This window comes from Ornithodoros turicata, chromosome 6 (assembly GCF_037126465.1).
Source record: "Ornithodoros turicata isolate Travis chromosome 6, ASM3712646v1, whole genome shotgun sequence".
NCBI classification, from domain to species: domain Eukaryota; kingdom Metazoa; phylum Arthropoda; class Arachnida; order Ixodida; family Argasidae; genus Ornithodoros; species Ornithodoros turicata.
The window spans coordinates 40,492,095-40,506,951 of NC_088206.1; the positions used below are offsets into that span (position 1 = coordinate 40,492,095).

Below are 14,857 nucleotides of genomic sequence, written 5' to 3' on the forward strand. Positions count from 1 at the left end.
ATTAGCCCTTCTAATTACGGCGGTCGCCACGGTTCCACTTGAGAATGCATAGAACGGGCGGCGTGGTATCACGTCAGATACTTCCAAGACCGCCACTGGCGGCGCTGTCGCGACGGAGCAGCGCGCCCCCTTTAGGTGTCGCACGGTCCCTATACGGACTAAAGTGAGGCGCTGCGAGCTTTTCGTGTCATGAAACGTCATGAAACGTCAAATATTTTACGCCGAAGCGCGAGTTCTCTACCGAGAGCATCCCATTGGCTCCTGCGGCCGCTCCCCCGGTATGCGAGCGCTCATTTGTCGGTTTGAAATGATAGCCTTTTCGTGGCGCGCGTAAGCAGGCACCAGGGGAATGAACGTGTACTTCTATTGTCGGGAAAAACTCACGTGACCTCTGGCGTCGAGCCTCGGTAGAGTAGTTTTTTGCTTTGTTTTATTTTGTCTCCCTGGGTGACAGGTGACGTAAAGCGACGCTGCCGAGGCATTCTTTTTCCCTTTCCCCTCTGTTCTCTCCCCCGTTGTTTTGGGCTTTCCCTTTCTCATCTGTTCTCTCCCTCTCCCCGCTTTGGCGGTTCTGGATTTTCGTTCGCATCGAGTGAAATAAATAAAACGCGGAAGCGTTGGCTGTTTTTGTTGCACAAGGTGCTTTATTTTTCGGGATTGGTATTTCCAAATCACACATATGCAGTCTTCTGTATCTGCGCCAAACACGAACTTGACATGAACATTGTTTCTGAAGTTCGAGTAATATGCCGAAGCAACTTCACATTCACTGTTAGCTGACGTCTCACGTGGAAGATTTCACAGTAGATCAGTAGATTCACTGCACAGGCACACACATTCACAGATCCAGCATGACAGAAAACATGTCCATATCCCTTTGCTGCTTGTGTAGTGTCACATGTCAAGGGTGACCCGTTACAAAGGAACCTGTGCAGCTGCTATGCCGAAAGATGATGTTCCAATCACTCAGAGTGGCTTATCCATTCTACTGCATCCATGCAGATGCTTTTCTGAAGCAGATATCATTTGAGCAGTACCTAGTTTATACCTGAGCAAGAGAGAACAGAACAGGGATCAGAAAACGTGAACTAAAAATTCTACCGGCCGAAATGTTGCGTATATGCCACAGGTGTGATGCTATGCTATGCTAAGCGGCAGAATGGTATAGGAACTGACTTACCTATCATCGAGTGGAAAAACACAGTATTGATCCTTCTTGATAATCGTTGTCGCACCAAGCAAGCGAAGAAGGCCTGCCTTCCACTTATCTATGTCTGAATTTGCTTGCAGAAGTATCCAAGAGGCTTCGAGTTTTTCAGAGTCTGTATCGAGGGGCACTAATAACCATCCAAAGCGGTACCGGCAAAGATGCCTTGCGTGCGTTCCTGCTGCACCATATTTCGAAACTTTACGGTGAGCTACCCGCTCCGGCACCCCCGCCCGACACGGTGGTGTCGGCCCCGCGACGCCGGAGAAATCGCAAAAAAGAAAGAAAAAGACGGCGCGGCCATATGACGTCAGCGGCTGGCAGCCGAGTGAGGGGGCATTTCTCCCTCGCGCTCCAGGATCGCGCGCTACGCCCAAACTTTTTGTGCGAATATGTATCGCTGGGCTCAGAATCGTAATTTCTACTTCTCCCGTCATATTTTATTCCGATCATTTCCATGCTCCTTTAAAGAACGGTAAGTGGACCATTTGGGAAATGTGTCATTGACACGACTTCAAGACCGTAAGAGCATGCACTGGTAGAATGATTGCAGAAGGAAATGTTTAAATAGTCATTTGTGTCACGCATTTGTACATGTGATGTTATTTGACACTGCTTTTGTCTTCTTGAAAGTAAAAAAGGCCACTGCCTGACACTGTCGTATCTGTTATGAATGTAGGTTCTTGCAGATGCTCATTACGCGACAAGATCCTTTCAGGCGTTTTTCCTTTCCTTTCCCAAAGACTCGAGAATAACAAATGCATGGAACACAGCTGAAATGTGGTTGTACTACTTGCGGTGATAACGGTAGCCACGAGCGAGAAGGGCAATTAAGAAAACAAAACGAATTTGAGGCTTGTACTTCGTAAGTCTTGAGCGGACGAGTTCATTTACACATAGGTGCAGCCAAGCAATACTGAATTCGTCCACCGTACTTATACTACGGCTTATGTCAAACACACGCCAAACAACACGGAAGCCGCACGGAACGAGGGCTGACCACAATTAAACTTCCACAATTGCAACACTGTACTAGGAGATCACACTTTTCACTATTCATTTCTCGCTTTCTTTGCTCCTTGCAACTTCCCTTTTCAATACTTCAGTTCCTATTGCAGTGTGTAAACAAGTACTGGCAGCCATGCTGGCCGCGATGGGGCGATAGCAACTCTCCATCCGTTTCTGGCCGCCGCAGGTTTTGATGCTGCCGTGCTGCCAGGAGGAGGAGGAGGAGGAGTGTCGTTGGGAGGAACCCGAGAGGTCTGCCTGCCTGATTAGGCGGCATGTTTCTCGGGAAGGGAAAGGTGGTGGAGAGGAGGAGAGGAAAGGGTGAAGTGAAAGACCGAGCGGAATCCGCTCGGGGGGAGGATAGCTGCGTCCATGGGCCGACTTCAGGGGAACTATGCCGGCATACGCCTATTACACATCTGAGGGAAACCCAGGAAAAACCCCAGACGGCACAGCCGGCCCGCGGATTCGAACCGCGGACCTCCCAGTCTCCAAGCGCACGCGTTACCGCTGCGCCACCGGAGCTGGTGCCGTGCTGCCAACCAACAGGCGGGCGCGCATTCTCCTGTGCCTAAACTAGCCTACGTTACGGAACTTCGCTCCCCGCATACAGTGACTCTACTTCGTGCGGGAGTTCAAAGTCCCTAGAGGCCATTCAACGCGCTTCCGGGAAAGAATTTCTCGGAAATCCACGATGGTGGAGCCACGCGACTGGGACGATTTACAGTGACTCTAGGACGATTGAGCTGGAATGACTCATTAGGATGAGGAATGTGTCTATGGGCAAGCCGATTACACAGGGTGAAATATTAGGATAACAGCATTTAGAACTGAAGCTTTCTTTTGTTGTTTTCTTCTTTTTTTGTTTCATCAACGCTCCAAGCGAACCAATAAAAAAGTCGATCAAACGACCGCTGCCGTTTCAATCAAACGGTGTTCGATCAAATGGCTTTCGACCAAATGTCCTGCGTTCGATCAAACGGCTTTCGACCCAATGACGTTCGATCAAATGTCCATATGCACCATACTGTGGAATTTAAAACTTAATTTTTCACTTTTATCACACTTTTCTTGCACCGTAAAGCTACTAATGGACCATTTCCGACAACACGTATGCGCATGCCCAGCCCTTGAGTCCGCCATCTTTGAGCGGAAAACATCGCCATGGACCCACCTGCGGGCGACTGTCATGTTCATTGTGGGGAGTAATCGGTTTCAAGGTTACGCGGACGTTTGAGGTTTGGTAATGAGTACAATGCACTTTCACTCTTTCCGCATTTTTCTTCCAATCTTCTATTGCTACTTTCCCACGCAACGTACGTGCCAGTTCGTAAAGCGTCACCATTATTGAGGGAAAAGACACGACGTTCGACATTCCACCGCCAGGGGCGACGCGAATATGGAAAAGGCAGAGCCGTTTATAGGGAGGTTTGGCCATTCTTTGATCTTATGCCGCCTCGTGGGTGGAGCCTATTTTGACGTCAGAGTCGTCGTTGCGCCGCCCAAAAAGCATGAATCCAAGTAGAATCCGCTTATCAGCCATCTGGTGCACGCAGTGGCGTAGCCACGGGGGGGCTAGGGGGGGCTCGAGCCCCCCCTACCTGCCACGGACCGACCCACACAAATCGTGCAAATCCGAGAACATGACGATCCGTATGACGATCGCGAAAGTTCTTGCAGTTCATGGCGTCTATCTAAGAAGCACTCTTGAATGGTTTTCAAAGTATGAGCTTTTTCAAAATACTTCAAATCTCGTGACACCACGTCATTGGTCATGACAGCCTATACATGTAATCGTACTGTGAACGTCTAAATCAACTATTTTCGTTCCTTTTTTAATCCTCAGTTTGCAGTGTGCACAAGTATGTGTGTGTGTTGTCGACACAGGATCAGCGGGGGGGGGCGACTTTTCGTATCGAGCCCCCCCTACCTTGGAGGTCTGGCTACGCCACTGGGTGCACGCCATATTGATGCTGTCCGTCAGCTTTGTTGTCGCAATGAATGCAATCTACAGGAATAACCGGCTTATGACCCACAGCCGCCTGTGATAAAGGGGGCTTTGTTGCCAAACTGAAAGAGTTCAAGGACGAAGGGCTTTCGAAGGACAATGTACGCACGCCCAGCAAACCATTAATATCCCTGGGACATCCCTACAAGGTCGCTAACGTCACGAATATCTCGACATCCATAGGATATCTATGGGATATCGCACAATTTCATTGCGTTTTGGGCTTACTCCAGTAAACAACAGATGTCCCTGGTATGTTGGAAGGATATCGCGCTCTGGGTGTTTGAATGTCCCATGACAAGCAGCCTGCAGGTCCTAGGGATGTCTATGGGAGATCTAGGAAATATTTGTTTGTCCTTATAGAGACGGTAACCTGAATTAAAAACACAGTAGTTGATAGGAAGGGATGTCAGAAATGTTGTTGGGTATACTGTGGGTTGATGCAGAAACACAGGAATTGCGAAGATACATCCTCGTCACCGTTACAAATGGTTTACGCCACGCTACCCCTAACGAACGTGTGTGTAACGATTTGTATTTCAGTTCCATCCAGCTCGCAAATAGAGGTTACTGCGGGTTTTCCCAAGTGGTCGGGCAGAGTTCTGCACTTATGCTGGCGTGTCCCACGGTGTTGCTGTACTGTGATGAATCCAGGCTAAGGTAATGTTTTTGTTCCCAATAGTATCAAATGGGTTAAAACACACAATAAATATTATTTGCTGGTACACAGTTGCAGTGGTCTCAACGCACTCTACAAACACTAAATATGTGATGCACAAAATTGTTAAAAGCAAAATATGTACGATATTCGTAATCTCCCGTATATATCCAAATATCCGTGACAGACGTCGCAGGGACTTTCAGTGGATCTACAAACATGGCAGAAATGCTAGTCGCTGGGATATTGCATGGATGTAAAACGGATCTGTGCCAAACTCCAATGGATATCCAAACGTCCCGGGTGAGATATCTTACGGATATTTACTGGATGTATCTGGTTTGCTGGGCGTGTCTTTCCGCCTTCCATCGTAAACAACGATCAGCATCAATATGGCGTCAGCGACCGGCTGGCAACGGGACAACAATAGAGCACGGCGAGGGTGGTGGCTTAGCCGTGACGTCGCATGACGCGCTTTAAGTCAGGCTCCTCCTAATGGCCAAACTCTCTCTATAAACGGCTCTGGGAAAAGGTCCCTTTTTGGTATTCACCTTTGTTCATAGGATCTCTTTGTAGAGCCTCATAGCCAAGAACATTTACACGGTTCCCACTGAATTTTGGAACGAAAATTCAAGGATCATGAGAGAACTGATGTTCTGAGGATGGAACAACATAGAAGGGACAATCATATCGTTCAAGGACCTTTTAAGGATCGTTTAAGGACCTTTCGAGGCTCAGCCATTTATTTTGTGTGGGATATAAAACACAGTTCATGAACAGGGCTTCAGTATGTAACAAAATTTTGGGCTACAGGTATCACTACTACACAGGGACAGCATAATAGTGATCGTTCACAAATATGACTAACGACTCTTGGATATCACAGGACAAAAAGGAAAATTGATTTATATAACTATAAGGGTGTGATCTTGCTGCTGAATCCTACTGGAAAGATTGCCAACTCCTGTGGTTTCAAAACTATATAGTTCACACTCCAGATAAGCGGATTTCGCACTGGAATCTCCATGAGAACCAGAAAAAAAGATGCAAAATCAAAGGAGTGCGAGAAGGTGTAGAGCGTGTTGGTTGGGACAGAACATGATTAAGAACGCGTTCTTAATCATGTTCTGCAAAATCAAGGGATTTCAAGGACTGTGGAAAATTCCAGGGTTCTCCAGACTCTGAAAATGGCATCTTCAAATTCCAGGGTATTAAAGGGTTTCAAGGTGCAGTGGGAACCATGCATTTATGCAACAAAATAAACTGAGCTAGACATCGTATGCTCATATCTGATGTTTAGTCAGAGGGTACTTTGGTGGGCATCCTGCCCCAGACAGAAATTTACCTTTGGACGCCTCTGATCGTAGGTCTCAGGTGACACACCTTCGAGGTCACTGGACATGTTCGTAAAGCTGGTTGATGCTACAGCAAAACTGAAGTGCTATCAGGAGTTTTTTTTTTTTTTCAACTAAGCTGTTCAGTCTTATGTTTACGAATGTTGTGACGTCGTCTGAAAAGCCAACACATAACACCCACCCATCCCATCCCATTCGCCATCTCAGAATGGGACACATTACCATCTTCCATAGTCACAATCCACCACTTGCGGAGAAACTGGCGCTGTCCCTTCGTCCGAGAGTGTTCGGTTAGAACGCTCTTGAAATATCGCAGTGGTTTCGTTAGTTTCTTGCCGTCTTCTTGACTGTTTCTTTGGGTGTTTGTCGTTCTGATCGAGGAGAGTGAGAATTTGTCCATGATCGAGGAGGACGGCATCCCGTTTCCGTTCTTGGAGTTCAGGTGGAGAGTATATATATATATTTAGCATGCTCTCATCCAAGTTCTAACCAAACGCATTCGCCGCATGGGAACCTTGATCCACACAAGAAGTACATAAATGGGTACTATGTCGTAGACAGCATCAGGAAGCTGAAGCTCCGTCTAAGAAGGCTCCAGTCGTGAAGTACGAAAATGAATGTATGTATTGTAACTTGTAGTGCATATAGTGAATGAGTATAATACATATAGACTTAATGTCTTAGTCCGTATAGTTTTAATATGGGGGGTAGTAATGTATAGTGTGAGAATATCATGTATGTACAGAATGTACAGGGTGTTACCCTATAAAGTCTACCCGTGCCGCCATGCCGTATTCGCCAATTACTCAATGCAGGTGGCACATTGTGCGATCTTTATATAAAGCTCATAAGGACATTTAATCTTGGTAAATTTCAAAGGGATTGAGTGCCGCAGCGCGAAGTTATAACTCAAAACGTGCAATTCCCATAGTCAAAACAAGCAAGATGGCGGCGCTGAGAAGAGCTCTTGACATGCTGCTTCCCACACGACAACGTGTCGCATATCCTGCCAGCCGGATGGAACTGCAGTTTTCATTTCGCTTTCGTGTTACTGTCGTATTTTGCTCAGAAGTAAGCAACGTGAGGAACGAAAAATGCCGACGCATACTCAGCAGACGACAACCAAAAGGGATGTCGTCTGCGAGCTGAGAGGCGCCATCTTGGCTGTTTTGACTACGGGAATCTCACGTTTTGCGCTATAACTTTGCGTTACGGTACTCAATCACTTCGATATTTACCATGATGGAATGTCCTTATGAGTTTTATGCGTAGGCAACACATTGTACCGCCTGCATTGAGTAATTGGCGAGCACGGCATGCCGGCACGGGTAGACTTTTATAGGGTAACACCCTGTATATAATGTGTATGGTCAGTGCTTATAATGAATGTAGTATGTAAATGCATATAGTGCAACAAACATTTTCCCAGATGCTGTTCTCAATGAAGACTGACTCGTTTATATGACTTTGTTCAATACGGTAACTTCACAGGTTACAGTATGATGATACGATAATACATGCACAGTTGTTTAATTCCTTCCTTGTTGTGTTAGGCCACATTTATTAAGGATATTTCAAAATTACTAAGGTAACAGCATGCAAAATATATGCTCAGCAGTGGCGTAGCCACGGGGGGGGGGGGGGGCGAGCCCCCCTACCTGCCACTGACCGACCCACGCAAATCGTGCAAATCCGAGGAGAAAAATAATATATGGGGGGGGGGGGACCAGTGCGACGATCGCGAAAGTTCTTACCATTCACGGCGTCTATCTAAGCGGCACACTTGAATGGTTTCCAAAGTATGAGCTTTTCGACAACACCTCATTGGACATCACAGTGTAATCGTATTGTGAATGTCCAATATTGTGCGGTGCGCAGAAGTATTGTGTGTTGTCGCACCCAGGATCGTGGGGGGGGGCGGGTTTTCGTATAGAGCCCCCCCTACCTTGGAGGTCTCGCTACGCCACTGATGCTCATCAATGTCCACCATGCTGATGGGAAAGGCCCGATCAAGAATGTGTAATTCTTTCTCATGTCGGATCACGCGTTCAACATGCGCTCTTGCACTGGCAATTTCTCTTGTACTTTGAACACTCCTCTTGGATATTTGGGCTTCTCCACTCATCCTAAATGGTGGATAGTAAACTTCAATTCCTTGGGGGAGACACGAAACATTGAAGCTCTTATCTACCAATATGGCATCACCAGCTTCGAGGCGACCTAACAATCCTCTACTCTGCATTATGTCCACATCAGATATGGACCCACCCCAAAGCCGGGGAACAAAGCTGATGTAACCTTCTGGGTCACAGTCAACAACTGATTCGTCTGTGTTGTAATGTTGATAACGCGAAAAAGTTTGTTTCTGTGCCTCTGGATTCTGACTTCAGTCGCATCGAGCGCTAATCTTGTGTTGGGAAGCTTGCGAAATGCTTTGGGCTAATTCGGTTGTGTTTCCTCAACGTCTGGAAATCCTGTCATGTCTCGCAATTCTTCCTGTCTTTTCATAGCCCGAACCCACGGTTCGGGTTATTGAGGACATAACATATCGCACGGAAACCTAAAAAAATGCAACTTCTTGCCCTGCACATAATAATTCGTACAGCCGTTGAAGCTTGCAGCAGCGGCGAAATGGCGTTTGTTTTCCAGCCAGTTCGAAACCCGGCGAGAAGCACGAGGGAGAGGGAGATGTGCGCATGCGCCGTATCTTTTTCGCAAGAGGCGGATTAAAGATGCAGCACTGTTTAAGGCTGCTTTGTCTGATTTCTTTATCTAATTAACTCTAATTTTGGATGCATCAGTTGTACCCCCCTTATGTAATGCCCCTTCGGGCTCTTAAGGTAAATAAATAAATAAATAAATAAACAGCCTGACACGATAATCATATTTTGCTTTTTGGTCAATATTATTTTAAAGGAGCAAAGAGGTGACATTTAACATGGCTCCAAACCTTGTTTCATACGGCAAACCGTCCATCGGAAGCGACAATGAAAAATATTTTTTTGCAAAAGCAGCCACCATCTAGAAGCCTCCCTGCCTTTTTGTTTCTTTCTTCTCCATTGCCTTTCTTGTGCCTTGGAGATTGCCTTTCTTCTCAGTTCCCGTGCTGCTTACCAGCTTGTGGAGCGCCTGTTAATGTTACGTGACGACATGCCCTTCTTTCCTCACCCTCTGATACGCTCCTTCCATGTATGGACATGTTTGAAAGGCATGTTTGAAAGGAGTAACGCGCTGCAGGCCACATGTGCTCATTGTTGCCGCAGGAGCTCATTTTATTTGCTGTAGAATATGTCACTGTCAACATAGGGGCACACCACAAGTGCTCCTTCAAGAAGCCTGGTACAGGAAAATAACTGAAATAGGCATCTGTGTTCTGGCTACTTGAATGTTCATAAAAATGGCACAGCCAAGGCAACTAAAACAGCCACTAAGTCAGTCAGCTGAAGGAAAAACTGTTCATCTGATGTAATGCCAAATTTGGAATAATTTGTGCCATTCTGCTCTTATTTGGGTTGCTGATATTTATTGCACCTATGCTCAATGAAGAAAGACAAAATGACACCAGGTCTGCTCCAGACCCAGAGAAGTAGTTCTAATGATGTTTCAACAGCTAAAAGAAAACAGCAATCCAAAATGAGAGCCAATACAGTTAGCAACAAGATGATCACAGGTGCACAGGAAACATGAGAACAGTGGCCCTCATGAAGGATAAATCTGGCAACTGGTCGAGTAGACGTCTTGCCTCAGTACTCAGTTCTGTGGGCCGGCCCATAGTGCTCATATTCGATGCCTTGCTTTCCAGAAGCTGCTGAAGCTGAGGGGGGAGCTTGGGACCGTTGACAGTCACAGGAGAATCACTTAGGAACTCTTCTTCAAGACCTGCATCATAAATACATTCATACTGGCATTGGTATCAGAAGCTTGCTTGTGTATGCAAGAATACATGAGGATGGTGACAACAATTCAGACACAAATGCCGACGTACGGGCAGCAACTGTATGCGTGAAAGCTTTTCAGAACCAATATCAAAACCGAAGCGTCACATACTACTGGTACCACAACAAAATAAAAAGTTTACAGTGGCAGACAGATTTTTCAGACTTGACAGTAACTGGAAAAAGGTCCAAATAATGCAGCAGTCTGAAAAATCCGACGATCAGTAATTTTATCTTTATTTCACTTCAACTGCCCTAAACAAGTCTGTAATTGTGCCCTGCCACATGTAGCACATGTATGTGATGATGTCCGCTTGCACTTGCACAAGCGTCACGTTTGTCGTACACATTTGACAATAGCGACAAGTCCACGATGTCTGAGGTTGATGGTTGTGGGTGGCCAACGTGATCGTCTTCAGAGGCTGCATGAGCACTTGCCACACATTTTACCGAACAGGCATGGCCATTGCGTCGAAAGCTGGTGAACAGCAAAAGTGTGCCCAAACCGAAACTCTACTGGCACCATCCAGACTCCCAAAAGGGTCGTCACGTGCTTGCCCGCTCCAATCCTAGGCTGTTTATGTTTATTCGCTCGGAGGCGCTCACGGTGGATATGATGTCATGGAGCTGGCTCGAAGGCATATAAAAACTGGGTACATTCCAGGCAGCTCGATTTGCTTGGAGTCCGGAGCAAGGTTTCGAAGTCAAATGAAAACTAGAATCGAAAACCAATAAAAACTTATTTTGGGTGAACCCGAACAGAACGAAAACCGTGAAAAAAATTATGCTCCAAAGAGAAACTGAAACATCTCCATTTCGGTTAAAATGGGGGATTGAAATCAAGAGCCCATACTGCAAGAGCTCAAGTGCACAATACATGGCCTCCATCGGTGTTTAGGTAGGAAACTACGGAATTCGTTCACCCTGATCAAAGGTCCTGTCTTTCTCCGGAAATACTGGAAGACTTGCTGTTACTTAATTCAACTACATTGTAGTTATTTGTGCATGAAATACATATCACAACAATTTGTTTTCTCCCTTGGTGAATTTTGCTTGGAAATTTTGCCCCTAGTGTAAAAAATGTAAAAAATCACTGGGTACAAAACATATCGAATAACTTTAATGGCACAGCGACTTTCTTGCCCAGTCTGCGCTTCTTGAGGCAACGTTCCATGCTTTACATGTTATGTAGAGCATGTAATATGTGACATTTGTCCTAGTGAGAAGGAGGTGGACAAAAGTAAAAAAGAAAAAACACAAAGCTAGAAACCTTCGAGCAAAGGGAAGAGACAGCGAATGAATAAATGAGGAAAGTGACACACAATAGAATTTGGGGCAGGTGCTTAGAATGGACAGAAACAGGTTATGTGCTGGAATCTGTGTGTTTGACCGCGGGACGCATTGAGTCAGGACCTTTTGTTATAAGTGATAAACAGTGTTGTGCGACGTGTGCCAACTGCAAGCAAATGACACAGCAACAGACAACTGTGCAAGCACATTGTCATTCTCGCTCGGTCGCATATGGAATTTTCTTTTCCCTCAGTTTCCCGACCGATCGATATCTGGTTCGGTGACTCACTGCTGCTCAGCTCGGGCTCGGCTTGGAGCGAATAAACATAAACGCCTCTAGAGGCGTGGTTCGAAAGTTTCAGAGCAGTTTCGCCTAGGATTCCAATTGCCAATCCAATCAGAGTGCACAATCCAAAATGGTGGCTTCAAAGTTTCCATTATAGTGCCGAATGTAGGCCTATTGGTGCTTGTCTGCAAGCTTTTTAGTACAGAAAACCAGGCCTTCGGACTTGGACCTGACCGAAAAAATGGTACTAAAATGTATTAATTCTATGGCGAAGGTCACTGTTCCCAGTGGGAGTCCGAATAATGGGCGTCCGAAAATCAGTCAGCTACTGTAGTCGAATCGCTCCATTTTGAATGTAAGTGTCAGCATTTTCCACCTGATTCTGAAATAGGAGGAGCACAGCACAATGCACTCTCCAGTGCAGTGCGAGCTCAAAAACTCAACACTCAAGGTGAGAGCATGAGAGAACTGATGTTCTGAGGCTGGAACAACATGGAAAGGACTCAAGGTTACTCAAGGTGCACATAGCTACTGTTCTACTTCAAATCATTGAGTCAGTATCCTTGAGGCTGCCGCAAACTTTCTGGGTGGTGCTTGAATTACAATCAGAGAAAGGTAACGGAATCTTTTTCATTTCCGTTACCACCTCCTTTACAGGCCCTTATTTGTTTCTGTTTCGGTTACCACCATTGTTGCTTTCGTTTCCATTTCCTTTTTTCGGTACCGCCCCATCCCAAGCTTTTTGTTTTCCTTCTTTCTTTTCTTTCCTTTTTTCTTAAAAAAGACCACTGAGACCGTGACAAAACTTAATCCCTCTACGTTCTGAAGTCTATTTTGAGGACTCCAGGGGTACATCGCATACAAGATACATTTATTCAAAATATATATAAAGGTACGTGATTTCTGTGAACAGCTAATATGAACATGGTTTCCAGGAATGTTACTCACGCTTGCAACTTCTAGGTCACCATAAGCGTATAAGAACTATGCTTCTTCTATTTACTGTATACTGCATACTTATATGCTCCAGTTTGATAGTTCATTTTAGTTTCAGTTCTTCAGTTAATTTTAGGTTGAGGTTTATTTCATAAATTTATCTACATGATATGGTGAAGAATTGCAATAATTCGAGTCCTGCGGTACCTGAATTATTACCGTAAATTCTTGTCATTTCCGTTTCTGTTTCAGGTATTCTAACTGTGAGATACCCGTTTGTTTCTGTTACCATTACCTATACTTCCGGTATAATACAGTTTCCGTTTCTGTTACCTTTCCCTGATTACAATATCATCTGTTCCGTCATGTGCTGAAGAACTTATCGTATTATCGCAAAGGACTTCAGAATGAGCTTAGGGCCCAAACACACATAGCAGGTGTTATTGTAATTTTTTAACTTGGTAAATTGCACCTGACGACACATAAAAATTGGTTCGGCAGGCCAGCATTTAAGATAAATGCTGCAATTGTCCTTTGTGCAGGAGTTCATGGCAAATCACAGCAAAGTGATGCACTTAACACTTGCTGCAACAAATGAGGCTTGTGCACGTGACGTCACGCGCAGCCTTTAAGCGCCTTTGAGCCACGTGACTCGGGAAAACATGTGGATGCGTCACATGCATCCTACTGCGGGCCGAATGAGGTAACAGAATGTATTTTTCCAATATCACGCATACTGCAACAACTCACGACATGCCCTCCTACTGTAACTCCGGTGCGGCAATATGTTTTCCCGAGCCACATGACTAAACGTGACGTTACTGCACAAGCCTCATTGAAGACCTTGCACCAGGACACATCAGGTACCATGCCAGAGTGATGTGCTTACAAACTCTGTAGTGTCACTTCCCAATATTTGTGAGTTGTGTTCTGCAGTCACCATCCACTCCATAGCAGTCACAGAGCACTCTCCTTGAAGCTTCTGTTGGCAGAAAGACCTATGGTTGCACCGTACAGTGGTACAAGTCCTCCCAGTATCACAGTTATATTGGCATGCCACTCTACCACTTCTCTCAAACCATTGCAACTGAATATCTATGAAAACTTTCCAAGTACAGTAGACTCCCGTTAAGCCAAACTCGCTTTATTTGAATTCTCAAGTGTGCTGAACAGAGCCCAGCCATTTGTTTGGTTTCTCATAAACTACCATGCAAAAAAGAAATAGAAGAAAGCTTAACTGAAACCATTTTGCACAGCCACTCCAGTTAACATAAACTTTCATGCTCTCCGACAAACACATGGTCTGTCTCCCCCAACGCATGGGCAGAGGTGAAAACAGTGAGAGTAGTTAAGGAGGAGGAGGGGAAATTCTGTCACACTGTTGGCAAACAGGCACTGCCGGCAGTATCCAGAAAGAAATGAGACAGACGGGTCAGTGTCAGACGGTCAGGTGCTTATGAGCCTGCGAACCAAACAGCTGAGGCTGCACGTTTTGGATGCATTTTTGTAATCATGCCTGGTTTTCAATGACGCTGGAAGATGTTGAAGTGGGCATGAGAGTCGCTTGCACTTTCGACGAAAGTGAAGATACTCTCCGAAGTACAGGTTGGCAAGATTTCCAAGATGGCTATCACTAAAAAATTTTGTATTACAAAGGACAGCCATAAAATACTTGCTGCATCCCACAATGGTGACACTGCTGCAGAGTGGAAATGAGTGGCACAGTGGCCTACAAGGACATGGAGGATATTCTCAAGCACAGCCATAGCGTAAAAATTGACATCAACAAGGACGACATGAATATAACTGCACCAATCAACGTTTTATTCCTGCCTTCCGTAAGCCAGTCCTCTTCTTTTATCCATCTTCTGTAGCAGACATGTTTTGATCTTTTACCCACGTTCCTAAAAAGTCACGATGCTCTTTTGTGAGCTCCACTAATTTGTTCCTCTCTTAGGTAACTTTGTCAAAGCAACTTGGGGAAGTTCCTTTTGTTCGATTCTCGTCCACTAACATCGCACCCCAGTGAGGCGACAGACACATGCACAATGGTCATACCGAGGAGGGCATAGTCCCATTACATATTTCACTTCTGTCCGCAGGACAATATGAAACAATTTGCTAATTTTAACCTGTACAAGAGATGATAAATATATCTGCGCTACATCCTGATT

At 45.5% G+C, this 14,857-nt stretch overlaps 1 protein-coding gene across 4 annotated transcripts in view; it reads right to left on the minus strand.

Annotated features, from left to right (window-relative positions):
* Positions 1–9,481: 9,481 nt before the first annotated feature.
* LOC135396570 (aftiphilin-like) overlaps positions 9,482–14,857 on the minus strand; it is a 72,376-nt gene continuing 67,000 nt past the window's right edge. For all 4 annotated transcript variants that reach the window (XM_064627607.1, XM_064627609.1, XM_064627606.1 and 1 more), the window contains one exon: positions 9,482–10,115. In XM_064627607.1, coding sequence (XP_064483677.1) covers positions 9,901–10,115 — 215 coding nt within the window. In that variant the 3' untranslated portion in view covers positions 9,482–9,900. The remainder of the gene's footprint in view (positions 10,116–14,857) is intronic.